Source organism: Oncorhynchus masou, chromosome 3, assembly GCF_036934945.1.
Source record: "Oncorhynchus masou masou isolate Uvic2021 chromosome 3, UVic_Omas_1.1, whole genome shotgun sequence".
Classification (NCBI taxonomy): Eukaryota; Metazoa; Chordata; class Actinopteri; order Salmoniformes; family Salmonidae; genus Oncorhynchus; species Oncorhynchus masou.
Genome location: NC_088214.1, coordinates 19,271,970 through 19,298,720, shown reverse-complemented (window position 1 = coordinate 19,298,720; position 26,751 = coordinate 19,271,970). Strand labels below are relative to the sequence as shown.

The 26,751-nt window shown below is 46.7% G+C and overlaps 1 protein-coding gene across 5 annotated transcripts in view; it reads left to right on the top strand.

Moving 5' to 3' along the window:
• Positions 1–25,636, top strand: part of LOC135512244 (E3 ubiquitin-protein ligase mib1-like) — a 79,494-nt gene extending 53,858 nt beyond the window's left edge. For 2 of the 5 annotated variants that reach the window (XM_064934080.1, XM_064934063.1), the window contains 10 exons: positions 17,792–17,924; positions 18,468–18,554; positions 18,919–19,077; positions 19,990–20,171; positions 20,324–20,513; positions 20,881–20,959; positions 21,193–21,339; positions 22,744–22,821; positions 23,380–23,480; positions 25,344–25,636. In XM_064934080.1, coding sequence (XP_064790152.1) covers positions 17,792–17,924; positions 18,468–18,554; positions 18,919–19,077; positions 19,990–20,171; positions 20,324–20,513; positions 20,881–20,959; positions 21,193–21,339; positions 22,744–22,821; positions 23,380–23,480; positions 25,344–25,484 — 1,297 coding nt within the window. In that variant the 3' untranslated portion in view covers positions 25,485–25,636. The remainder of the gene's footprint in view (positions 1–17,791; positions 17,925–18,467; positions 18,555–18,918; positions 19,078–19,989; positions 20,172–20,323; positions 20,514–20,880; positions 20,960–21,192; positions 21,340–22,743; positions 22,822–23,379; positions 23,481–25,343) is intronic. The other 3 variants (XM_064934099.1, XM_064934089.1, XM_064934071.1) reach the window with 3 other exon arrangements.
• The last annotated feature ends 1,115 nt before the right edge of the window (positions 25,637–26,751 follow it).

Sequence of the window (26,751 nt, the reverse complement as noted above, 5' to 3'; positions counted from 1 at the left end):
CGCTCGCTCGCTCCTTCCCCGCTCGCTCGCTCCTTCCCGCTCCTCGCTCCCCCTCTCCCAATCCCCCTCGCGCTCCTTCCCCTCCCGCTCCTTCCCCTCCCGCTCCTTCCCCTCCCGCTCCTTCCCCTCCCGCTCCTTCCTCCCGCTCCTTCCTTCCCCTCCCGCTCCTTCCTTCCCTCCCGCTCCTTCCCCACTCCCTCCTTCCCCTCTCGCTCCCTCCCCTCTCGCTCCCTCCCCTCTCGCTCCCTCCCCTCCCGCTCCTCCCCCTCTCTCTCTTTCGATCCCTCTCGCTCCTTTCCCGCTCGCTCCTTCCCCTCCCGCTCCTTCCTCCCGCTCCTTCCTCCCGCTCCTTCCTCCCGCTCCTTCCTCCCGCTCCTTCCTCCCGCTCCTTCCTTCCCCTCCCGCTCCTTCCTTCCCCTCCCGCTCCTTTCCCGCTCCTTCCTTCCCCTTTCCCGCTCCCTCCTTCCCCTCTCGCTCCCTCCTTCCCCTCTCTTTAAAAAAACAACTTTTGCTAGGGTGACCTGGAGATATTGATTGCCTTCATAGTTCATCGCTGGTCTTTACACTAGAAGGGACCCCACCTCTTTAGGCCAAACCAACCCAGCAGGGTTCCTCTCTTCAGAGGGTGAAGGTCACGGTCTAGAGAGGATGAGGGATGGTCGTCTCCCCACAGTTCAGACAGTGAAGCTACCATTCGTTAGCTAGCTCTTTGTTTATGGCTAGCCAAGCATTTGAAACACTCTGTCCTGGGTTGTGGAGCTGCACCGGTGTGTCTCACCCACCACCTCTCTGACCATATTTAGTCAAGTAGTGCAAAATCTAGTCCGCCCCCCTCCTCTCCGCTTCACTCCACTCTTCCCTTCATAACTATTCTCAGCAGCTTTTGGCCACAGCCTCTGGTAAGCCTCCATCCAGTTCCACTGCCTAGCAATTGCATCTCCTGTCCATCGGTCCGTCCTGCGAGGTGTGTCGTTTGGTTCGGCCTGGGAGCCGAGGCCCACACTGCCAGCTGCTGCCATTTTCTACTCTCTTTTTAGTACCACCAAATAAACTGGTATCCCTTTTATGGTTCTTCATGTATATTCCTGATTATTTTCTTTCCATCCCGTTTTACAACTCAACTCCCCCCTTTTTCTCTCTCCCTCTTTTTGAACCCCCTTCACTCTCCCTGGAGAACGCTGCTTAAGGTAGAGCTGGTGTCTGCTCAAACTCTATACTTAGAAACACTGTGCGTTGGAGAAATGGAGTAGGAGGAGGAGTCAGGTAAAGAGTGATGGTGAGAAGTGGAAAGGGTACTGGAGAGCAACTGATATAATTACGCTTCCAAAGTGCTAGTGTGTCCTTTTTGGCAATGCACGCACATGCGCGTCAGACAGCCAGCCTCACCTCAAGGCACAGTGCAACGTTTTCCTCCACAAGGGCTTTCTCTTTTCTCCTTTTGAGCTTTCATTAATTTTCAAGTGGCTTTTTCTATCTTTCCCGAGGCACGGTGGCCACTGAGGAATATCTGTTTAATTAGTTGGTCTCATCACAGGGCACATCTACTGTACTGCCTGGAATGTCCTCTGCTCCCTCCACTTTCTCTTTCCTCTCTCTCTCTCTCTCTCTCTCTCTCTCTCTCTCTCTCTCTCCCCTTGTCCCTCTCCCTTCCCATCTCTCTCAGTACCTGTCTTTGACTGTTTCTGCTACTGCCCCTAGTGACTGTGCAACCCCTCCTCACATTGTAACTTTATTGCCTGAGGAAGTGTATTTCACACTTAACTGTCATGTCCCCTTTAAGTAATCATATATAAACGTCTCTGAGGTATTTGTCATCATAAAAGAGAATGGAACCTCTGAGACACAGTTGCTGAGATGGAGAGGGGCTCATGTGAGGAAAGTGTGTTGTCATCAAAAGGACTTGTCTAGCATCGTGCGTTAGCCTAATGTGCTTCGTTCCACATATCTGCTGCTGATTGATTTATATATCGTCACTAACAAGCTCACTTGCATCACTTCCTCAACTCCACAATAGCAAAATTATATCCCTTGCTTTTTATGTGGCGGTTGAGAGCAATCCTTACGTAGATTTTAAGTATGCAATTCAATTTATGTATTGTCAGTGCAATTTATAGCCATTCAATTACATTATCTTTATGGCTGTTACAAGAATTGACCGTTTGCCAGGTTGGAATGGATTCATTCCAGGCTAATGTGTCTGCTCAAAGCTTGACCTTACCTGGCCAATGAAAGTGCAGAATTGCAACTGTATAAATGGCAGACCCGGAATGTCACATGTTATTGGGCTCTAAAAAGTAGCTGCAGTCTGTCTCTCCACTTTCCTTTAGTACTAAGGCAGGGCCCTCTTTAAATCAAACCAGCCATAACTTCACAGCCATAATTTCTTCCCAGTGGTGATCTCACTTAGTGTCATCAGAGCAGAGAGAAGGAGGGCTATATGTGTGGGGAATAGTTTTGCTTTAGTTCTGTTCTGCTCTCGGCTGGTTTTGTCTCCAATCACCTTCCCTTGAAGTCATATGTTTATTGTGTGTGTCCCAAATGGCACCCTATTCCCATGTAATTGCACTACTTTTGACCAGGGATTATTTTTATATTTTACCTTTTATTTTACTAGGCAAGTCAGTTAAGAACAAATTATTATTTTCAATGACGGCCTAGGAACAGTGGGTTAACTGCCTGTTCAGGGGCAGCTCGGGGATTTGAACTTGCAACCTTTCGGTTACTAGTCCAATGCTCTAACCACTAGGCTACCCTGCCGCCCCAGACTAAATGACCTTCACTTCTTACTTAACTAACTCCACTGAACCTCTGTAGTTACATCCCTCCACAGTCAGTCTCAGCCACCCCTAAACACTCAACATCTATTCATTCCCTTCATTAAGGGTGGCAGGTAGCCTCGCGGTTAAGAGCGTTGGGCCAGTAACTGAAAGGTTGCTGGTTGAAATCCCCGAGCTGTTCAAGTCAGCTTATCATTCGAGGACAAGGTGGAAATTCTGTCGACGTGCCCTTGAACAAGGTAATTCACCCTAATTGCTCCAGGGTCTCTGTTGATAATGGCAGACCCTGGACTTGACCTCACAATCTGAGGGTTTCTCAGGGAGAGTTGGGTTATTTAAAAAAAAATGCATTTCCTATTCACACATGCATATTAATACACACTTGTGAAATAGGACAAATACAATGCATTCGGAAAGTATTCAGAAACCTTGACTTTCAAAATGTTACGTTACAGCCTTATTCTAAAATTGATTAAATCTGCACACAAAACCCCATTTAGAAAATTTTGCAAATGTCTAAAACATACACTATCACATTTGCATAAGTATTCAGACTTTTTACACAGTACTTTGTTGAAGCATCTTTGGCAGCGATTACAGCCTCGAGTCTTTTTGGATATGACGCTATAAGCTTGGCACACCTGTATTTGGGGAGTTTCTCCCATTCTCTGCAGATCCTCTCAAGCTCTGCCAGGTTGGAATGGGGAGTGTCGCTGCTCAGCTATTTTCAGGTCTCTCCAGAGATGTTCAATTGGGTTTAAGTCCGGGCTCTGGCTGGGCCTCTCAATGACATTGAGATTTGTCCTGAAGCCACTCCTGTGTTGTCTTGACTGTGTGCTTAGGGTTGTTGTCCTGTTGGAAGGTGAACCTTCACCCCAGTCTGAGGTCCTGAATGCTCTTGAGCAAGTTTTCATCAAGGAAACTCTGTACTCTGCTCCGTTCATCTTTACCTCGATCCTAACTAGTCTCCCAGTCCCTGCTGCTGAAAAACATCCCCACAGCATGATGTTGCCACCACTATGCTTCACGTTGGGCTGGTGCCAGGTTTCCTCCAGACGTGACACCCAATCTTGGCTTCATCACACCAGATAATCTTGTTTCTCATGGTCAGAGTCCTTTAGGAGCCTTTTGGCAAACGCCCGGACTGTCATGTGCCTTTTTACTGAGGAGTGGCTTCTGTTTGAACCCTCTACCATAAAGGCCTGATTGGTGGAGTGCTGCAGAAATGGTTGTCCTTCTGGAAAGTTCTCCCATCTCCACAGAGGAACTCCAGAGCTCTGTCAAAGTGACCATTGGGTTCTTGGTCACCTCCCCGACCAAGGCCCTTCTCCATCGATTGCTCAGTTTGGCCGGGCGGCCACATCTAGGAAGAGTCTTGGAGGTTCCAAACTACTTCCATTTAAGGATGATGAAGGCCATTGTGTTCTTGGGGACCTTCAATGCTGCATAAATGTTTGTTACTCTTCCCCAGATCTGTGCCTCGACACAATCCTGTCTCGTAGCTCTACGGACAATTTCTTAAACCTCATGGCTTGGTTTTTGCTCTGACATGCACTCTCCACTGTGAGACCTTATATCGACAGGTGTGTGCCTTTCTAAATCATGTCCAATCAATTGAATTTACCACAGGTGGACTCAAATCAAGTTGTAGAAACATCTAAAGGATGGTCAATATAAACAACGATGCACCGGAGCTAAATTTGGAGTCTCATAGCAAAGGATGTGAATAAGTGATTTCTAAAAACCTGTATTTTCTTTGTCATTATGGGGTGTTGTGTGTCGCTTCATGTTTTTTAAATGTAATCATTTTTGAATCAGGCTGTAACGTAACAAAATGTGGAAGAAGTCTAAGGGTCTAAAAACGTTCTAAATGCGCTGTGTAAGCACCCACCAGATAACTGGTCATTTCCACAGTCCTCCAGTCAGGCACGTGTCATGGTACTGCATCCCCCAGTCACTACTGTGTGTGAGGTAGGTAGGTATACTGTGCAGTAAATATCAGGAGAGAGGAGGCTGCTGTCCCAGTACCCTGTAGGGAGGCTTCAAGCATGACCCCACTTCACCTGTTAAACTAAAGGTGCCCCTCTGAATTAACTCGAGAATCAGCACAGGCTCTTTCTTCTCAGCAAACGTTGTACATCAGCCTTATTCTTTCATTACTCTGTCTTTACCTTGATGTGATGCTAACTGTGTTTACTATGATGTGATGCTTGTTTAGCTCCTACTTCCACTTTAGGTCCCCTTGACGTTTGGCTTGACATCATCTGTGTGTTGAATGACTGAATTAAGATGGAGTGGCCTACATACTTTACCATGTGTGTGGGGGGTGATGGGTCTTGAAGCTGCGGGGTTGTTAACTTCTTATTAACTCCAGGCCGTACTTATTAGCTGTAGGGATTTTTGTTTTTTCTTGGTTAGGTCACATTGTCAGGAGGAAAAACTCAATGTCATGTGGTCAAGATAAACTCCTGTCCCTAATGATAAGGGAAACACTTTTCACGCCACTTCCATACCGAAGTAACTTTTTTGTAGCATGTTAGGAGAATTAACGTAGCAGGTTAGGATACTGAGGTTAGGGTTAGCGAAAATATTCTCCTAACCTGCTATGAAAATCACTTCCTGTTGAAGTGGCGTGAAAGTGTCCCCTAATGATCAACACTCTGTGTTGTCTGACTGGTTCCTCTCTAGTCATCACCCTGCCCAGCCCAACCTGAACCAAGCCCCGCAGTTTAATCAGCGGACAGGCATCCGCCTCTGCAGCCCCACCACAGCATCACCCAGCAGCCTCACATGCATCCTGCCTGCCTGGGTGATGAATAGTATGGGCTGGATGTGTAGCTGAGCAGATAATCAATAAGAGAAGGAAGGGGCTGGAGATGGATGAGTTTGGTTTCAGCTAGATAAAGGTTTCCCTCTACTGTCTTAATTAAAGAGGCAATCCACATTTGAAACAATAACACATCTTTTCCCCGCCACTGTTTTGGTAACAAGGTGAGGGATGGGTCTGGAGAAATGTAACCACACTCAAATTCATACACAGGACTTTAGATGTTCTCTCTATATAGTGTCGTTGTGATGTTTTGTCCTCTGTTTATATTGTATTTTTTTATCCCTGTCCCCACAGGAGACCTTTTGGTTGGCTGTCATTTTACATAAGAATGTGTTCTTGCCTAGTTAAATAAAGGTTAAATAAAATAAAAATGAATAAAAAAATGCATGGACTGACCATGTTTTGAGGCAATACAGTGTTAGATTACATTTATTTTGTTTCCGAACATTGGAGTAAAACAATCATATGTTTTGGGTTCTGATGGGGTATGACAGTTGAACTAAGCTTATGAAGCATCTTCATGAAGCACACCCCTTCAAATTAGTGAATTTGGCTATTTCAGCCACACCTGTTGCTGACAGGTGTATAAAATTGAGCACATAGCCATGCAGTCTCCATAGACAAATGTTGGAAGTAGAATACTAAAGAGCTCAGTGACTTTCAATGTGGCACCGTCACAGGACACCACCTTACCAACAAGTCAGTTTGTCAAATTTCTGCCCTGCTAGAGCTTCCCCGGTCAACTGTAAATGCTGTTATTTTGAAGTGGAAAAGTCTCGAGGCCACAAGCTTACAGAACAGGACTGCGGAGTGCTGAAGCGCGACAAATTTTGTCTGTCCTCAGTTGCAACACTCACTCACAACCAAGTTCCAAACTGCCTCTGGAAGCAATGTCAACACAATAACCTTTTTGTCTGGAGCGTCATGAAATAAGTTTCCATGGCCAAGCAGCCGCGCACAAGCCTAAGATCACCGTGTGCAATGCCAAGCGTCGGATGGACGGTGTAAAGCTCGCCGCCGTTGGACTCTGGAGCTGTGGAAACTCGTTCTCACCCTTCCCCATCTGTCAGTCTGATGGACAAATCTGGGTTTATTCAAGAAAAACACTACCCGCCCTAATGCATAGTGCAACAGTAAAGTTTGGTGGAGGAGGAATAATGGTCTGGGGCTGTTACTCATGGCTCGGACTAATCCCCTTAGTTCCAGTGAAGGGATATCTTAACGCTACAGCATACAATAACATTCTAGACGATTCTGTGCTTCCAACTTTGTGGCAACAGTTTGGGGAATGCTGTTTCCGGTTTCAGCATGACAATGCCCACATGCACAAAGTGAGGTCCATACAGAAATGGTTTGTTGAGATTGGTGTGGAAGAACTTGACTGGCCTGCACAGAGCCCTGACCTCAACTCCGTCATACACCTTTGGGATGAATTGGAATGCTGACTGTGAGCCAGGCCTAATCACCCAACATCAGTGCCTGACCTCACTAATGCTCTTGTGGCTGAATGGAAGCAAGTCCCTGCAGCAATGTTCCAACATCTAGTGGAAAGCCTTCCCAGAAGAGTGGAGGCTGTTGTAGCAGCAAAGGGGGACCAACTCCATATTAATGCCCATGATTCTGGAATGAGATGTTTGACGAGCAGATGTCCTCATACCTTTGGCCATGTAGTGTATATCATTAATTTCAAGTCCAAAAATCAATATAGCAACTACAGATTTCCCCTTTTAGAATCCCTCGACTATATTCAAACAAGAGCTCCAATTAGATGGGCAATTTTATAAGAGATAAAGGCGGGTTTTGGTTTGTTTCTCAATGTGGTTCCTTTCTGGAACCAAACATTTCAAAGGGGCAGAAACATCATAACCTTTAACTCTCTAGTCAAGATCTTGGGTTTAGACTTTGGATTTACCATTAGATATTTGTAGTTAGTGGATGACTTTCAGTGATGTGCTCATCATTCACGTATTTCAGTGTGTCAGGTTGGACTGATTTCTTCCCTACTTTTTGGGGGGCTTTTGTATTGATGATCTTCCAAGTGATTGACCACAGCTACAGTCACACGTCTCTGGACTGAAAGAGATCCTCTCACACTTAAAGGACTGCATGAGCTTTCAGATCTTGATGCTTTTTCAACGTCTGACTTCAGATCCTGGCTGTTGAAGTCTGACATGTGAGGCTTCTTTCAGCTGTCTAACTTTCCTCTGTATATCCCAACCTATCAGCTAACACCATAAAGGGCTACGAGTCTCTTATTTCTAATGAGTCCAGTTTGGAGTGTGGTTCCAGATCCGTTTGTGCTATTTTACCAACTCTGTTGGTGACAACCACGTCACAAACATAACTGGCACCAGGCTATGCAGTTAATGCTTTTGAGGTAAATCTGAGAATGACGAGTGTGCAAAGCTGTCATCAAGGAAAAGGGTGGCTACTTTGAAAAATCTGAAATAGAAAATATATTTTTATTTGTTGAACACTTTTTTTGGTTACTTCATGATTTCATACGTGTTATTGAATTTTTTTTGTCTTTGCTATTATACAATGTAGAAAATAGTACAAATAAAGAAAAACCTTTGAATGAGAAGGTGTGTCCAAACTTTTGACTGGTACTGTAGTTACAAACAGGCATGGTTTGTGTTTTTTTTATGATAGGTTTGTTGTTTATCTGCAGTGTGTATGATCGGTCCCTCTTTACCCAGTTGATGTGGTCTAATTCCAGGATACTGAGGATGATACGGTGGCTGGAGGAGGAACGGGATAAGTGCTCTGGTGTATTTCATTAAAAGAGAAGTGATCTCACAGAGATGCGTAACTCCAGTTAAGCTTTGGAATGCAGATGAGATGAGCTGTACTCAAGGAACACCTTTCAGTGTGTGTTCATGTCCAGATCCTAATCTGAAATATCAACCTATTCCCTTTATAACCGCGGCAGGTAGCCTTGCGCTTGAAAACGTTGGGCCATTAACCGAAAGGTTGTTGGTTCGAATCCCCGGGCAGACTAGATGAAAAGGGCACTTAACACTCATTTGCTCCTCTAAGTCGCTCTGGGTAAGAGCGTCTGCTCAATGACTAAAATGTAAAATAGTGCGCAGGTCAAAAGTAGTGCGTAAAATAGGGAATAGGCCAGGATACTGTTTCGGCCAAGTACTCGTTTTGAAACTTCTTTGCTGTATCATATTAGACATTTACCATACAGCTAAATGACATCCACCTCCAACCTCTGAGGTAACCCATGTGGCGTGCAGAGAAGACTTAAATTCCAACATCCCTAACCAAACCCAGCCAACCACAGTGTCCAGACTCTCTGTCCACCTCGCTGTCGGTCTCAGCGCTGGGATCTGTCCAACAGATCAATCAGAGGACAAGCCGATAGAAGCCTGAATCCCCTCTGTCAAATCAGAATGCCCACACCACCTCCGGGGGCCGGGCCAATCGTGGCTCTGGGCCAATGGATAAGCTTGGCCGTGCTGTACCTCTCTCTCTCTGTTTCTCTTTCCTTCTCTGTGGTATGCGGAAAACATCCGTTCCTAGCCGCCATGCTGCTCTAGCTGCTCTCCTCCTCAACGACTCCAGGAACTTTTGGGGGGGGGGGGGGAGTGAGACACACACCTACAAGTGCACGTAAACCTACATAAAGTACAGACACAGGTACTCACACACACACACACACACTCGTAAACGTAACCGACAGAAGCCTTTGCATTATTTAGCACTACTGTACAGTATATATGAAACGGTGGTAGGGTCTGTGCTGATCTGACAAACCTAGAAGGAGCAGGATTTATTTGTGTTAGTTCCCTTTAAGTGCTTCAGCGATGCATGTGATAAATATGGGAGCTGAAAGTGATGTATTTCCACTACACGGCTGACAAGGGTCTATGAATATTTTCTCACTCCATTTAAAAACAAATGTTTATATATTCATTTGATGTATTGGAACGGCTGTTGGGATTTATTAGCATGCGCAACTTGATGGTGCTTTATCGTCAATGATGGTGTTTCAGCACGTGGTGTTGTGTTGTCCTCTTGTCTGAGGTGGAAGGACACTGTTGAGTGTTATCATTGGTATTTTATTCATGATTATTGTAGGTAATACAATTCTGACTTAACCACTTTGTAGCTAGGTTAAGTAGTTTTGTGCTCAAAGCTTCATCATGGGGATCGAGCTTACATCATGTTGTGCACATGAACCCAAATTCACCACACTGTTTTAGTAGTTCATGTTCCATGCATGCAGACACATAATGACTAAAAACATACTAGATCTGAATGGATGAAAGTCACCCATCCCTGCAATACTGCAGCCTTTTACTGCACGGTGCACATTCAGATCTAATACGGAATGATCTCGTGTGTTTAGAATCTGACCGCCGCTGAATAATTCAGTGGGTTGCCATGGTAAGTGTAATTATTCCGTGGGTTACCATGGTAAGTTTAATTATTCATTGGGTTGCCAGGTAAAGTGTAATTATTCAGTGGGTTACCATGGTAAGTGTAATTATTCAGCGAGTTGCCAGGTAAAGTGTAATTATTCAGTGGGATACCATGGTAAGTGTAATTATTCAGCGAGTTGCCATGGTAAGTGTAATTATTCAGTGGGGTACAGCTAAGTATAAATGCAGTGTGACAGGTGAAGGAAGTAAAAGGGGTGTGTGTTGCATTGCGTACAAGTAGGGCACAGTCTCCCCATCTAAGGCCCATCTTATTATATTGGGACACATGTAGCCTCCACACCATTGAAAACTTTCCTGATACACTTTGAGGAAACGTGTACTTATAGGATTGTGATATGTGGTTGTCTCCACTAGTTATCTTAATATGAATGCACTTAACTGTAAGTCACTCTGGATAAGAGTCTGCTAAATGACTCAAATATAAATAAGAAACATGAATAAGGAAAACTTTTTATACAGAACTAATCTAACAACAAAAAGTCCATTATTTGGCCTGTGGTTTGGATACATTGGAAAACATGAGAAACATGTTGTAGTCGTTTTTTATCTCCACACCACATGGATCTGGTCGGCTACAGTTGGAATTGTTTCATCTTGCTTATATGGGCTCTCTTGTCTTTACAACAATGTACATTTAAACGATCCCGCTCCCTTAAGTCACAACTAAGCCATTATACTACACCCATATACATTCTACTGCTCTGGGCCATGTGGCCCCTTTGTTTCAGAGCTTAGGGGGGAGATGATGGCTGATACACAGCCCTTTACTCCCCATCATTCCTCTGCAAACAATGGATTCATTTTACTATGCTAAATGGGCTGTCTTCCACCCGTGTATCTTCCTTCCCTGTGTATTTGTAGTAGGTAAGAGGGTGAGTAGACCTTATCCATCCCCGCAATACTGCAGCAGCCTCTTAATCTCTTGTTAGGAGCTTCTTCCTACAGTTACTGCACTTTACTTCAGTATGGACTCTGATGAAGGGTTGACCTATGTTATTGGTTTAAAGGTGTTGGTTTATTATGGTGTAGTGTAACAGGTACCCCTATAGCTCATCTACTACAGACTAAACTCCGACATCTGTTGGAGTGTGAACGGTGTGTGTGTGGCCTGGGGCCGAGGCACCCAGCGGTCGGTGATTTAGAGAGGTAGATTTACAAGCATGCTGTAGATCATTGGTGTCTGATGCTCTCCCCATATGGTGACAGTGTAGCAGGCAGGGAGGCGGGAGGCTGCCTGGTCTACCTGGCCGTCGATCGAAGGCCCTCGCTTCGAGCAGCTGAATTCTCAATCACCACTCTGTTCTGCTCTGCTAACCCCCAACAATCCCTCTCGAAGCCTGGCTTCTTTACCTCGGTGTGAGACAATAGCATGAAAAATCCCCACAGGCAAGAGTAGGTTTTTATCTTGTACTGTATATGTTGTTCATGCCATGTTTGATGCACAGAGTCATGGATATTGTGGTGAGAAAGGTCAGGAAATCAATCAGTCATGATGGTAAGGCTTGTGGTGAAAGAAAGCGCAGTCATATCACTAGGCAGGGACAGAGTAGTGAATGCATGTTGCGGTACAAGTCTTGACGTTGTGTTGTCATCGACATACACGCCCTTATATTTCCCCTCTTCATCTTTTCTGTATTCCTCCTTCAGCCAGAGCAGGGTTCCCAAACTCGGTCCTGGGGCCTCCCCTGGGTGTACGTTGTTTTTGTTTTTTGCCCTAGCACTACACAGCTGATTCAAATACTCAAAGCTTGATGATGAGTTGGTTATTTTAATCAGCGTGTAGTGCCTGGGCAAAAACCTTAATGTGCACCGGGGGGTTGGGAGTGTGGGTGTATTACGGCTGTCGTGGCTGGGTGTGTATTACGGCTGTCATGGCTGGGTGTGTATTACGGCTGTCGTGGCAGGGCGTGTATTACGGCTGTCGTGGCAGGGCGTGTATTACGGCTGTCGTGGCTGGGTGTGTATTACGGCTGTCGTGGCTGGGCTGTCGTGGCAGGGCGTGTATTACGGCTGTCGTGGCAGGGCGTGTATTACGGCTGTCGTGGCAGGGTGTGTATTACGGCTGTCGTGGCAGGGCGTGTATTACGGCTGTCGTGGCAGGGCGTGTATTACGGCTGTCGTGGCAGGGCGTGTATTACGGCTGTCGTGGCAGGGCGTGTATTACGGCTGTCGTGGCAGGGCGTGTATTACGGCTGTCGTGGCAGGGCGTGTATTACGGCTGTCGTGGCAGGGCGTGTATTACGGCTGTCGTGGCAGGGCGTGTATTACGGCTGTCGTGGCTAGTGAATGAGATGAGTTGGTAAGATGATAATTCGTTTTTTTCAAGGCGCTGAAGAGAGTAATGTGCAAGGGGAAGAGGAGCATTGTGGGCAAATAATTGGGTCATCTAGAACCAATGGGACATTAATGTGCCATTCAGCACTATCACTGTCTGCCTGTGTCTTCATAAATCCCTATGTGTCAGGACGTTCCACAATGCAAGGTGATTTAGGGATAATTTAGGCTAATTCAAAACGAGGCATTAGTATGCCTACTTCACAGATGAACAAAACCAGACATGGCCGGCTAGATTGCTTTAAAAATGCACCTGCGTTAAAAATGTCACCACAAACAACTGCACGCTATATGCATTGTGATTTATTATCTAACCAAAACATAATATAAATGCTTCTGTCAAGTCACTTTCTTCCCATCTTGGTTAATGAAAACGCGCACAAACAGCCTACCCTGTTAGACAAAGGCAGCGAAGGTCACATTTCAGGGAGAAATATTCCATCCACGACAGCCTAATCAAAGGCTTTAATATGGAGCTGGAGCCTGGTTCATCTGATGTGCTTCTTTACCCTCCAATGGTTTATTTACCCTGTCAGTCCTCATTGGGATGTGCCCAACCTTCTTGGCCCCTAAAATTAAAATCTGGACCTCAAAGACTACTGCTTAAAAAAAAAAAGTACTTTCATTTTCCCCCTTTTTATTAGGCACTGCTTTAGACCTGGGAGACCAGGTGGGCACAATTAATGGTCAGATAGAACAGAAAAGCAGATGGCTCTGGACCTCGTAGGGTAAGAGTTGAATACCCCTTCTCTGGTCCATCTTAATGGTGGGACTCGGTCAGTGGGCGCATCCATCCCCCTTTTGATAGCCAAAACCAATATGTGGGGCTCTATTTACTTATTTAGGCTACATCATCATATATTTACATCCTCTGGCTTAGCTGTCACTGAACACTGTCACCCCCCCAGTCTGAGTGCCATTCTATTTCAATTGACTTGGAATGCCAATTCCATGGCAAGGCTAAAACAGACTGGCCTTCCACGGTAGGGCTAAAACAGACTGGCCTTCCACGGTAGGGCTAAAACAGACTGGCCTTCCACGGTAGGGCTAAAACAGACTGGCCTTCCACGGTAGGGCTAAAACAGACTGGCCTTCCACGGTAGGGCTAAAACAGACTGGCCTTCCACGGTAGGGCTAAAACAGACTGGCCTACCACGGTAGGGCTAAAACAGACTGGCCTACCACGGTAGGGCTAAAACAGACTGGCCTTCCACGGTAGGGCTAAAACAGACTGGCCTACCACGGTAGGGCTAAAACAGACTGGCCTACCACGGTAGGGCTAAAACAGACTGTTCCAGGGCTAAAACAGACTGGCCTTCCACGGTAGGGCTAAAACAGACTGGCCTTCCAGACGGTAGGGCTAAAACAGACTGGCCTACCACGGTAGGGCTAAAACAGACTGGCCTTCCACGGTAGGGCTAAAACAGACTGGCCTACCACGGTAGGGCTAAAACAGACTGGCCTTCCACGGTAGGGCTAAAACAGACTGGCCTTCCACGGTAGGGCTAAAACAGACTGGCCTTCCACGGTAGGGCTAAAACAGACTGGCCTTCCACGGTAGGGCTAAAACAGTCATCAGTAATCAGTGCATTAGGAGTCTGGCCTGGTGGCTTTTGGAATGATTGGTTGGGAACGGGTCATTATTTCAAAGATTGATCCTGTTGCCCTGTCCTGATGAGTTTGACTCAGCCATGTTTCTTCTGAGGAAGCCTCATCTGAGACAGGCGTTCTGATAGGGCTTGGCTACACCTCCTCCATGCATCACAAATACTACATGACTAGTACAGTCCACATTGATTGTAGTCATTAGCCATGTTTCCTTCTAATCATTTTTATTCAGTGAAATGGCATGCCTGTCACAGAAAAAAACTCACGACAGACATGTTGGAAATGGCAAATTGTCTGTTTACTTTCCCAAATATCGACAGCCCAAAATATGCTCAAATGTGGAAGAAATGTTGTCAGTGAAACATTATGGGACACTTCATATTTAGCTTTGTCCTAGTGAAGTTATTGTCCCCCCGCCCTCCCGTTGAATGGTTGGTACCAGGTACTGACCACCACACAGATGGCTGTCAGCTAGGCCGGGGCAGCAGAAGGGCCCTGTCGACCCTTCCCCAAACACATAGTATACAGGTTCCTGGTCAAGGACAAACTGCAGCCCAAGACAGCAGGCCCTGGTGGAGTGCTCCTGAGGGACTCCTGGCATCTCTCTCAGGGTGACCCAGTTCATCACGTCTCCGTCTTCACTTCCTCTCTTCCTCCCTCTTTCTCTCTCTTTCTCTTCTGATCCATCTCTCCACCTGTTCTCCTTCCTCCGCTATGTGCCCTTCCTTCTGCATTGAGGCACTCTCTAGCGACCTGCAAGCTTTAACACCAATCGTAACAAGAGGAGCTCCCATTTTTTTATTTCTCCAGTTCCCTCATCGTTGTAACTTGCTCTCTCTCCCTCTTCCTCCTCTTGCCCCAGAATCTCTCGCCAAGCCTCCCTGGTTTTAATGCCCATGTCAAGTTTATTACCTGTTACTACTTAAGGGCTGGAGCCTGACCTGCCCATCCCCACTCTCTCCCCCTATGCCTTCACCCCCTCCCCACTTTCCCACAGATCCCCTTTCTTGCAGTAAAAATCCACTCGCACACAGACAGGAAAAAGTATTTTCTTCTTTCGTTTTCCCCTTTTCTTCATTGTACATTTCTGTCAAATAGCTAACTGCATTGCAGCAGTGCCTGCCAGGCAGGCCGTGTGGCTGGGGCATTAATATTAATGTCCGCCCATTTCACCCAGCGTGGCATGGAGCATGTCAATTTAGTCAGAAAGAGAGAACACCTTTCTTTGCCTTGATGGCTTCCTTGAAAGCTCTCAATGGTGCTGCCCATGCAGTGTTCAAGTGCGTCCTCTATCCATCTCTATGTTCAGATTTCTTCTTACTGGAGAGGCTCTCCTCTCTCCATCCCAACCGGCACAGCGCCGGAGTATCACCTAGGAAACAGCAGAGGGCGCCAGTCTATCAGTCCCGAGTCACTATAGGGGACTCAGGACTGGGGACGCAAGCAGGGCTGTCATTGGCTAGGTTGTCTGTTGAGGGTGTTTCTCGATCCAGTGGTTCTGTGTGGTGAAAGAGAGACTGGGGTTCAGTGTATACTGCAGCACTGTAGTAGTAGTACTGCAGCTAGCCCCAGCTCTGTACATCTAGGAGGGTATGTTATTACTCTAAGGACAGAGGGAGAGAGAGACTGGGTTTATCACACAGCTAGCCAGTACTCCAGAGAGTTGCAGCTAGCCAGTACTCCAGAGAGTTGCAGCTAGCCAGTTCTCCAGAGAGTTGCAGCTAGCCAGTTCTCCAGAGAGCTGCTGCTAGCCAGTACTCCAGAGAGCTGCAGCTAGCCAGTACTCCAGAGAGCTGCAGCTAGCCAGTACTCCAGAGAGCTGCAGCTAGCCAGTTCTCCAGAGAGCTGCAGCTAGCCAGTACTCCAGAGAGCTGCAGCTAGCCAGTTCTCCAGAGAGCTCTCCAGAGAGCTGCAGCTAGCCAGTACTCTCCAGAGAGCTGCAGCTGCAGCTCCAGTTCTCCAGAGAGCTGCAGCTAGCCAGTTCTCCAGAGAGCTGCAGCTAGCTCTCCAGAGAGCTGCAGCTAGCCAGTACTCCAGAGAGCTGCAGCTAGCCAGTTCTCCAGAGAGCTGCAGCTAGCCAGTTCTCCAGAGAGCTGCAGCTCCAGAGAGCTGCAGCTAGCCAGTTCTCCAGAGAGCTGCAGCTAGCCAGTACTCCAGAGAGCTGCAGCTAGCCAGTTCTCCAGAGAGCTGCAGCTAGCCAGTTCTCCAGAGAGCTGCAGCTTGCCAGTACTGCAGAGTGTTTTTTTTTCACTACTACATGTGTATAAGTGCCTAACATCTACCTAGCAACTACTGCACTCTTTTCCTGTGTGCTCGTGTGTGCTCGCTCCAGTGCCTTGCCAGAGCTCTTCAGCAGTGTCCAAACCCTTGTGAAATTGGCTGCTGCTTTTCTGTCGCAGTTCAAAGATGCACCCTACGGCTACGCCATTACATTGTGCCGGCTAAGTCTCCCCACAGAAAGTCAGAAGACATTAACATACATATTGCCGTTTTTAGTATTTTTTTTACAAAAGTGACCTGGTTGACTGTGTAGTAGGTAGGTTACAGTGTTGCCTCACTACATGCAGTGTGTGTGTTGGGATGAGACCCACTGGTCTGCTCAGGGGCTGTTCACCTCCTATCCCAGGCTGCTTACCCAGGGCTGGGCTGGGGGAGAGGAGACAGAGATAATGGCTGAGTGTTGGCTAGCTGAGGATGTTGCCATGATGGGACAGGATGGAAGACCAAGTCTGCTCAGCAGGGAGGTTGTTGAATGCATGTTTTCCTCCTCCTATCCCCCTCTCTCTCCTTCTACCACTCTCTTTCTTTCTCTTGTGCTCTCTTTCAGTCTCTCGCTCTCTCTTTCTCGCCCTTTCTCTTTTCTGCTCTCTCGCTCTTTTTATCTTGCTCTTTTTTCTCTTTCTCGCTCTCCTGCCATTTACCTCTCTACCCATCTTTCTCCTCCTCCCACGTTCAAATACGGTCTGCCCATGTACTATAGGGGGTAGTTTACATGATAATTGTTCTCTCTCCCATGCTCTCCCTCCCATTTTGGTGTGGCATCATAGTCAGTCAGTTGTCCTTTGCAAGTGCTGTGCAGATTGTCAATTGGTTTTATTCTAGTCCAGAGTCAGACACTGTACTCCTTGCGTTCTTCTCATACCATGCAGTTTCCTATGCAGCAGCCATCTCTCTATAAGGCATGTAGCCTCCAAATGACCTTCAAACAGGAACACAACCAGTCGCTGCTGCCTCGCATCACAGCACTCTTAAACAACCCTGTTTAAACAATATCACACAGTTCATGAGAGCTGACTGAATGCAGCGACCTGTGGTGTTATTACCAGTTTGTCTCCATAACTGGGGCTTTTGTGCTGCTTCTTTTAACTGGGTTTCTAAAATTGCACAACGCTTGTATCATTGACCTACTACTCCGGGTTATGCTACCAGCCCATCCCTTGGTTTATTTAGTATGCGAGTCATTTACGTGTCAGAATAAATGTGCTGTTTCAGCACCATTCTGTATCTGTCCTCAGTGTAGTGATGCCTTGCAATTGGAGTTTTAGATATGCATTGAGATGGATGTTATATCATATAAAATAGATTCTGACCTTGACTAAAGGAGTCTAGTCAAACTTAGTGCACTAGATAGGGGCTCAGCTGCCATGTGTGGTGCATCCCTCCTCAAATCCAATAATGATTAATTGATTGCGCCATGACCTTCCTTCCATCATAGATTCCTGTTGTCATGCACCTGCAGTCACCTTCCAGTCATCCCTCTGTCCCTCTCTTCCTCCCTCTCTGAGCAGTGCCATGCGTGTGCTGCTGGCCAAGCTGCCGCGGCCCTGGATCGTAGATGAGAAGAAAGATGACGGTTACACCGCCCTGCACCTGGCGGCACTCAACAACCACGTAGAGGTGGCCGAGCTGCTGGTTCACCAGGTAGGACGCGCTAGCATTAACCTAACCACTGACACCCCTGGTTTCATGCTGATGGTCCATAGCAGCCCTAGTGTCTCCATCTTGGCTCGCACGCACACAGTAAGTGCTGGCCTTATTCTTAATTGTATAATGCTGTATAGGTTTGTGCCTGTATAGGGTAGCAATAACTGCTTTCATTGTTTATTGAATCCATATTATCCTTTGGGTTCCTAGTGGTGCACAAGCACTGTTAGCCTATAACCTGCTTCCTCAGGATCATGCTCGGCCTATCTGAGACAGTATTGGTGCAGACCTCTATCTAACAGGACCAGCGTGTAGTAAGTAGCATCCCACCAAGCAACTGCTGGAATTGGGCTAATGAGGCTGCTGTACTTCAATGGCGTGAGAGATGTTATTGTAACATTCCAGAAATGTTGTCAAAATACACGAGATGGTACATTGCAGAAGGAATGTGTTATAGCCTACTGCAGAGTTCAAACAGGTCTTTTTGAATGCCAACGCCGTCTGTCTTTTCTATCTGTTCCCTCGCTTTCCTCCTCTCAGGGCAGTGCCAGCCTGGACATCCAGAACGTAAACCAGCAGACAGCCCTGCACCTGGCTGTGGAGAGACAGCACACACAGATAGTCAGGGTCAGTCTCCTCTCCTCACTTCCTCTCTCCTACAGCTACCTGAAGATGCTATCTGCAGTTATCTCCCCATCTGTCTGTCACTCCTGACAGTGCACTAACGGCTGGTGAGAAGATGAAGACAACAGTTGTTACGTCGCCATCTTTTGGTGTGGTTTGGAAGTGCAGCTTCAGTGGTGCAGGAACACAGTCAATATGCAGGATCTCTAGCTGTGATGACATGCTAGACTTATTTGGATGATGATCTTTTTTTTTTATGTACTGGACTGTTATGTAAATAAATGCTCGTTTTAAATGATTACCATGTTAATTTGGAATGCTCTGTGTCTGTGTGTGCCTGTCTGCCTCTCTGCCTGTCTGTCTCCAGCTGCTGGTGCGAGCAGAGGCAAAGCTGGACGTGCAGGACAAGGATGGGGACACTCCTCTCCACGAGGCGCTGCGTCACCACACGCTGTCCCAGCTCCGCCAGCTGCAGGACATGCAAGACGTCAGCAAGGTGGAGCCCTGGGAACCCTCAAAAAATACGGTACAGAATACACCTAACATATACCTGTAAAACCATCCTAAATCAACTAATATACCTCTAGAACCCTCCACAAACACCTAACACATACCTCTAGATCCCTCCAAAAATACTGTAGGGGATTGAGCATTTGAGTGCTGTCTCTTCCTGTCTGTTTCCAACTGTTTGAACAGCAGCCGGTTCACCTTTACATATTGAAATCGCGTGGCCTACCTGGAGAAGATGCTTATTTCTCAGAATGAGAACAAGTTGCCAATTCCTTATTTAAGTGCCTTTTTTAATGCTCATTGCACATGTATTAAACACAGACTAGACAGCTTGCACATCAGTCTGTGGCTACCGCAATGCCGTGCGTGACAAACTGAGCATCCATTTTCCACAATCATGTTAATTGATACGGGTTTTAGTAGGGTCTACTCTGTTCTACATTTTGGGAGATGAGACAATAAAAGGGGGTCGTTAAAAGGTTAAGTTATTGTCTATTACAGTAAAATGTCTAAGCATTTCGTTGTCCATGTGACCGATTCTGTTGGACCACACCTCCAATGCAAATGGTGAGTTTAAACTTCTTCCTCCCTGACAACAAGCAGTTATCTTTGGTCTTTTGTTGTAAGTGGACGGGGGAGGGGCTTGGTGTCTGAGTGGGAAGGTGCACAGAAGGAGACGAGACCAAAAAGACACAGAACTCTCATAAAAACAGGAAAAAAATAACAACCTCGATTCTTGCGATACAGGCATTTGGAACATTGCGCTAATCAAATTAATTTGATGTATAGCCCAGCCCTACCCAACACACTGCATATCTCCCAAATACACTGTATTCTGCTCTGTGCTCCTCTGTCTGGTGGAGCTGGGGGGAGGGGGAAAGAGAAAGGGAGACAGTGTTATTGACTCCTGTGTGTGTTGGTCCTCCAGCTGATCATGGGCCTGGGCACCCAGGGAGCAGAGAAGAAGAGTGCAGCGTCCATCGCCTGCTTCCTGGCAGCTAACGGAGCAGACCTGACCATGCGCAACAAGAAGGGCCAGTCCCCTCTGGACCTCTGCCCCGACCCCAGCCTCTGTAAGGCCCTGGCCAAGTGCCACAAGGAGAAGATCAGGTAAGAAACCCCAGGTCTAGGACATGGTTTACACTCTTTTAGATGAAACAGCTGGTGAGCTTCAACTTGTTTTCTCCCCATCTTCCTTTAATATGTCCCGTCGTCTTTTCTTTCTCACAAACTCCGTCTCTCTATCCCTTTCTCTCTTCCAGTGGCCAGGTGGGCTCTCGCAGCCCGTCTCTGAACAGTACCGGTGAGACCCTGGAGGAGTGTATGGTGTGTTCTGACATGAAGAGAGACACCCTGTTCGGACCGTGCGGACACATCGCCACCTGCTCTCTCTGCTCCCCCCGCGTCAAGAAGTGTCTCATCTGCAAGGACCAGGTCCAGTCCAGAACCAAGGTATTGTACCAAACCCGGCCTCGTTGGTTTAAATAATAACGTTAACGGACGGTTTGGTCTTGGACTGAAAACTTGTGAATCTCCATTGAAATAACGTTGTAGTACAGGACTAATCTTTGTCCGGTATTCTGATCTGAATGCTTTTCACTCACCTTTTCGCTCAAGTCTCCCTTTGATGTCAATGAGTGATTTAGGCCAACTGTTGGGGTGCCTCGACGTATCAAGTTGTGTAAGTTACTAATGACTTAGTTAGTACATTAATGGATGCTTTGCATTGGTTTTGGGTGTAACGTCATCCTCCAGTTAGAGGTCTGACTTTCTCTTCTCTTTCCCTTCGCTGACATCAGATGTTTGTCTCTCCATACAGATCGAGGAGTGTGTCGTATGTTCTGACAAGAAGGCTGCCGTGCTTTTCGAGCCCTGCGGTCACATGTGCGCTTGTGAAAGTAAGTACACTAAACCAGCTACGGTTGCTTCCCCGTACGGTGAAACCGTTTTGAAGTGGGGAGGTAGCCTACTGAACACTTTTTCTCTCTCTCTGTTGCAAAATGTTTTGCTTCGGTGTGCCCTACCGAAGACCCTGCCTCGCTGCAAGAACGCAACAATTCTCCAGAACCTTTGATGCGTTCTAGTGGGCCATACTGACCTTTCATTCTGTCTTTGTGTTTCCTCCATACAGACTGTGCCGGCCTCATGAAGAAGTGCGTACAGTGCCGGGCTGTTGTGGAACGCCGCACGCCCTTTGTCCTTTGTTGTGGAGGGAAAGGTATGGAGGGTGATGCCGCTGATGATGATGATGATGATGATGATGATGATGAGGACCTTAGTGAGTGAATCTTCCACACGTTCCCTTTTAATTCCCTTTTATCCTCCTTTCTCTCTCGTTGTCATGACTGTCCATCTTGTTGTTTCCCCCATGATGAACTTGTTGTGTTTTTGTTTGTTTGTGTTGGTTTGTTGATTCACAGCTGTCTTGCTCCTGCATTATTTTAATGTTAATGTTGTCATTGTTTTGTGTGGGTTATTTGAATGTGTCATTTTCCCAGACTGGAAAACAAACCTCCCTAGTTGAGGTCATTAATGCATAATGCATGATCTGTAACTTAATCAGACAAGAATGTATTTTAATCATAACATGCAATTCAATCCCATCAGTGTTATAACATTTCAGCAGCATGCACTAATTTTATTAAAAGAAATTGACCTCCATAACCGGCTATTAATTCTCCCTTAGCTGGCTCCTAAAAGTCTATTTGGCCAACTGATTTTAATATTGCCATCAGTCCATTGCTCGATCCAATCTGTTAGCTAAGTAGTGACGGTACAGTGTTGGTTATTTCAATGTGTGAGTGTGTATTAAGGCTTACGTTTACCATCGCTAGTGTTGTCTTTAAGTTGCACACACTCTTATCACGTTATTATCTGACCTTTATGACTGCACTTCCCTTTAGTTTGTTTTCCTTATTATTTTATGTTGAGTTAAAAGGGAAACTGTTGTAAGTTCACTGATTTTATAATGATTTGCCAAAGATTTGCTCGTCGAAAGATCTTTGTGTGTTGCCACACAAACTCTCACACACACACACACAGAGATCTCTTCAAATACAAAGTACATTATTTCAAACACACACACACACACACACAGACACACACACACACACACACACACACACACACACACACACAGATCTCTTCAAATACAAAGTACATTATTTTAAACACACACACACACACAGATCTCTTCAAATACAAAGTACATTATTTCAAACACACACACACACACACACAAACGCGCACACACACACACACACAGAGATCTCTTCAAATACAAAGTACATGATTTCAATCTCACACACACACTCATTCCCTTATGTCCCTGGACATTTGGAGAGGGATGCCATCCTAGACCACTCTTCTAGCCCACTGGTAGCACTACGAGTTGTCATGTTACCTGCTGAGTACTGATGACGAAACAGCTTTTGTCCTGGTACCTTTCCTTCTAGTAGTACAACTTAGTGTGTATGATTTTTGACTTTGAAGGACGCGGTTGCAGCTCACTCTACCTAGAAGAGACTCCTCTCTCCCACCTAACGTGTTTAAATCTAATAACCTTATTGTCCATGCCCTCCTCTGTCTCCAGGCCTTTAGTAGTGAGTAGACTACTCCTCCTCAGGCCTTGTGGAGTTGTACCAGGGGCTCCTGTTATAACACTGTGACTGGTTATTCTCAGCAGGTAACTCTAACTCAGCTCTAATGGCAGGGGGCTCGCTGGATCTGCTCCAGCCCAACAATCTGGCACTAAGTTGGTGTAAGTATCTCATCCTCTTCCCTGGTTCAAAACTCCCCAAACCAAAAATCCCAAGTGCTGTCTGCCCTGCTTGGCCTATGACCTGCTGCCGAAACCCCATTTGCAACGATCCTTCGCCCACCCCTCAACACAAGACACAGAATCACACACATACAAATGTTTAATGATACTGATTTCCACCAATCAGAAAGGTTGTGCCCTCAAGCACAGGGCCTCAGACCTATTTCAGCCAAATACTGTCTGAGGAAGTACATGTCTTACTCTGAAATTGCTGCTTGTTAAAAACGGACTGGGTTAAAGTGTAGAACTCTTTCCAGAATAGCCCACATAGACAAGGCTTTATGATTGCTTGATTAGTTTGGCCTTTAGAGCATCATGTCATTAAAATCTATTCCAATTTTATTGATCACATACACAGAATACAACAGGTAGACTTTACAGTGAAGGCATCTCGCTCTCGCTCGCATTAAATCGGCTCGGGGGCCACTAGTTTGAGAACCTGCATATGTTTGTTCGTTTCTCAACGTTGTGTGTGTTTTCCCCGTTTCCCTTCTACAGCCAGCGGTAACATCCCGGCCATGCAGAGAGACAAAGACAACACCAATGTCAACGCTGACGTTCAGAAACTGCAGCAGCAACTGCAGGACATCAAGGAGCAGGTAAGCATGGTGGTATGTACTAAAGACGACATGGTGGTGTGTACTAAAGACGACATGGTGGTGTGTACTAAAGACGACATGGTGGTGTGTACTAAAGACGACATGGTGGTGTGTACTAAAGACGACATGGTGGTGTGTACTAAAGACGACATGGTGGTGTGTACTAAAGACGACATGGTGGTGTGTACTAAAGACGACATGGTGGTGTGTACTAAAGACGACATGGTGGTGTGTACTAAAGACGACATGGTGGTGTGTACTAAAGACGACATGGTGGTGTGTACTAAAGACGACATGGTGGTGTGTACTAAAGACGACATGGTGGTGTGTACTAAAGACGACATGGTGGTGTGTACTAAAGACGACATGGTGGTGTGTACTAAAGACGACATGGTGGTGTGTACTAAAGACGACATGGTGGTGTGTACTAAAGACGACATGGTGGTGTGTACTAAAGACGACATGGTGGTGTGTACTAAAGACGACATGGTGGTGTGTACTAAAGACGACATGGTGGTGTGTACTAAAGACGACATGGTGGTGTGTACTAAAGACGACATGGTGGTGTGTACTAAAGACGACATGGTGGTGTGTACTAAAGACGACATGGTGGTGTGTACTAAAGACGACATGGTGGTGTGTACTAAAGACGACATGGTGGTGTGTACTAAAGACGACATGGTGGTGTGTACTAAAGACGACATGGTGGTGTGTACTAAAGACGACATGGTGGTGTGTACTAAAGACGACATGGTGGTGTGTACTAAAGACGACATGGTGGTGTGTACTAAAGATGGTTTAATTGTAATAATGAACGTTAACTGTGTGTGTGTGTGCTAGACACATCAATAAACATTAAAGGTCCAATGCAGCTGATTTTATCTCAATATCAAATAATTTCTGGTTAACAATTATGTACTGTGATTTTGACCATTTTTAAAATGAAAACAAAGAAACAAATAGCTTGTTAGCAAAGAGCAATTTCTCAAGCAAGAATATAATTAGGACTATCTGGGAGTGGTCTGAGTGGGGAGGGGAAAACTGAAAATCTGCTAGAGATTTGGAACTCTCTCGCTTATTGGTCTATGAACTAATGTACTGCATGGTGATGTCACCAGGCAGGCCTGAACTCCATCCCACCAAAACAGGCAGAATGTAATGCAGTATTTTCAAACAGCTCTTACACTTAAAGGGCATTATCATAATTTTAGCAATTTCACAGTATCATTCCAACCACTAGTGTAAAAATATGTATAACATTTTTTATAAAGGCCTCCCGAACTAGAAATTCTGGGTTCGAATCCAGGCTCTGTCACAGCCGGGAGACCCATGGGGTGGCGCATAATTTGGCCCAGCGTCGTCCAGGTTAGGGGAGGGTTTGGCTGACAGGGATGTCCTTTTCCCATCGCGCACTCGTGACTCCTGTGGCGGGCTGGGCACAGTGCACACTGACACAGTCGCCAGGTGTACGGTGTTTCCTCCGACACATTGGTGCGGCTGGCTTCCGGGTTAAGTGGGCATTGTGTCAAGAAGCAGTGCGGCTTGGTTGGTTTGTGTTTAGGGGACACACAGCTCTCGACCTTCGCCTCTCCTGAGTCGTCTGTACGGGAGTTTCAGCGATGAGACAAGACTATAACTACCAATTGGATACCACGAAAACAGGTTTAAAAAAACAAACAAAATGTTTAATAACAGTGTGTGGAAATGAGACACCTTTTCCTTGCCCTAAGACAGGCTGTAGACCATTTTGGAATCTATAGCCATGTCTCAAAGCAACCATTTCTCCAATAAAATGTGTTTATATCAGAACTTGGATGACTCCACTAAGATGAGTACTAAGTGTTATTTTGTGTGTCTCTCCAGACCATGTGTCCGGTGTGCCTGGACCGGCTGAAGAACATGATCTTCATATGTGGCCACGGCACCTGCCAGCTGTGTGGCGACCGCATGAGCGAGTGCCCCATCTGCCGCAAGGCCATCGAGAGGCGCATCCTCCTGTACTAGAGTCCCAGGCGTCGGTCTGAGCCTTCTACACCCCCACCACCCCCAATGTCAAGGCCTTCGAGAGGTGCATCCTCCTGTACTAGAGTCCCAGGCTTCAGTCTGAGCCTTCTACACCCCCACCACCCCCCATGTCGAGGCCTCCGAGAGGTGCATCCTCCTGTAAGGCCTTCTGAGAGGTGCATCCTCCTGTACTAGAGTCCCAGGCGTCGGTCTGAGCCTTCTACACCCCCACCACCCCCCATGTCAAAGCCTTCGAGAGGTGCATCCTCCTGTACTAGAGTCCCAGGCTTCAGTCTGAGCCTTCTACACCCCCACCACCCCCATGTCAAGGCCTTCGAGAGGTGCATCCTCCTGTACTAGAGTCCCAGGCTTCAGTCTGAGCCTTCTACACCCCCACCACCCCCCATGTCAAGGCCTTCGAGAGGTGCATCCTCCTGTACTAGAGTCCCAGGCTTCAGTCTGAGCCTTCTACACCCCCACCACCCCCCATGTCAAGGCCTTCGAGAGGTGCATCCTCCTGTACTAGAGTCCCAGGCTTCAGTCTGAGCCTTCTACACCCCCACCACCCCCCATGTCAAGGCCTTCGAGAGGTGCATCCTCCTGTACTAGAGTCCCAGGCTTCAGTCTGAGCCTTCTACACCCCCACCACCCCCCATGTCAAGGCCATCGAGAGGTGCATCCTCCTGTACTAGAGTCCCAGGCTTCAGTCTGAGCCTTCTACACCCCCACCACCCCCATGTCAAGGCCTTCGAGAGGTGCATCCTCCTGTACTAGAGTCCCAGGCTTCAGTCTGAGCCTTCTACACCCCCACCACCCCCCATGTCAAGGCCTTCGAGAGGCGCATCCTCCTGTACTAGAGTCTCAGGCAGGTCTCTGCCTAATCCCCCATCTACAACCAGCCACACCAGCTGCTGCTCTCCCATCTATCTCGGCGTCTTTACACCAGAAAAACAAAAACATCAGAATTACCAACGTTGCTTCTTTTAAAAATTGAAACTTTGTTTTATAACAATCAAACATTGTACTGAAAGAGGTCTTTGGTGTTGTAGCTCAGCTGAAAGCCTGTAGCAGCCTGATTCTTTGCTTTTCTCCTCAGAATGCCCTTTCTCCTCTCTCTCGTATCTCTTCTCCCCCCCCTCCCCTCTGTTGTTTTCCTGTTTCTGTGTGAGAACGCCTCTTCCTGTTATTATTGTAGTGGGGTTATTGGCACATATCCCAACACTGCCCTGTGTTGGCCTTGGGATATGGACTGAGGGATATGGTCAGA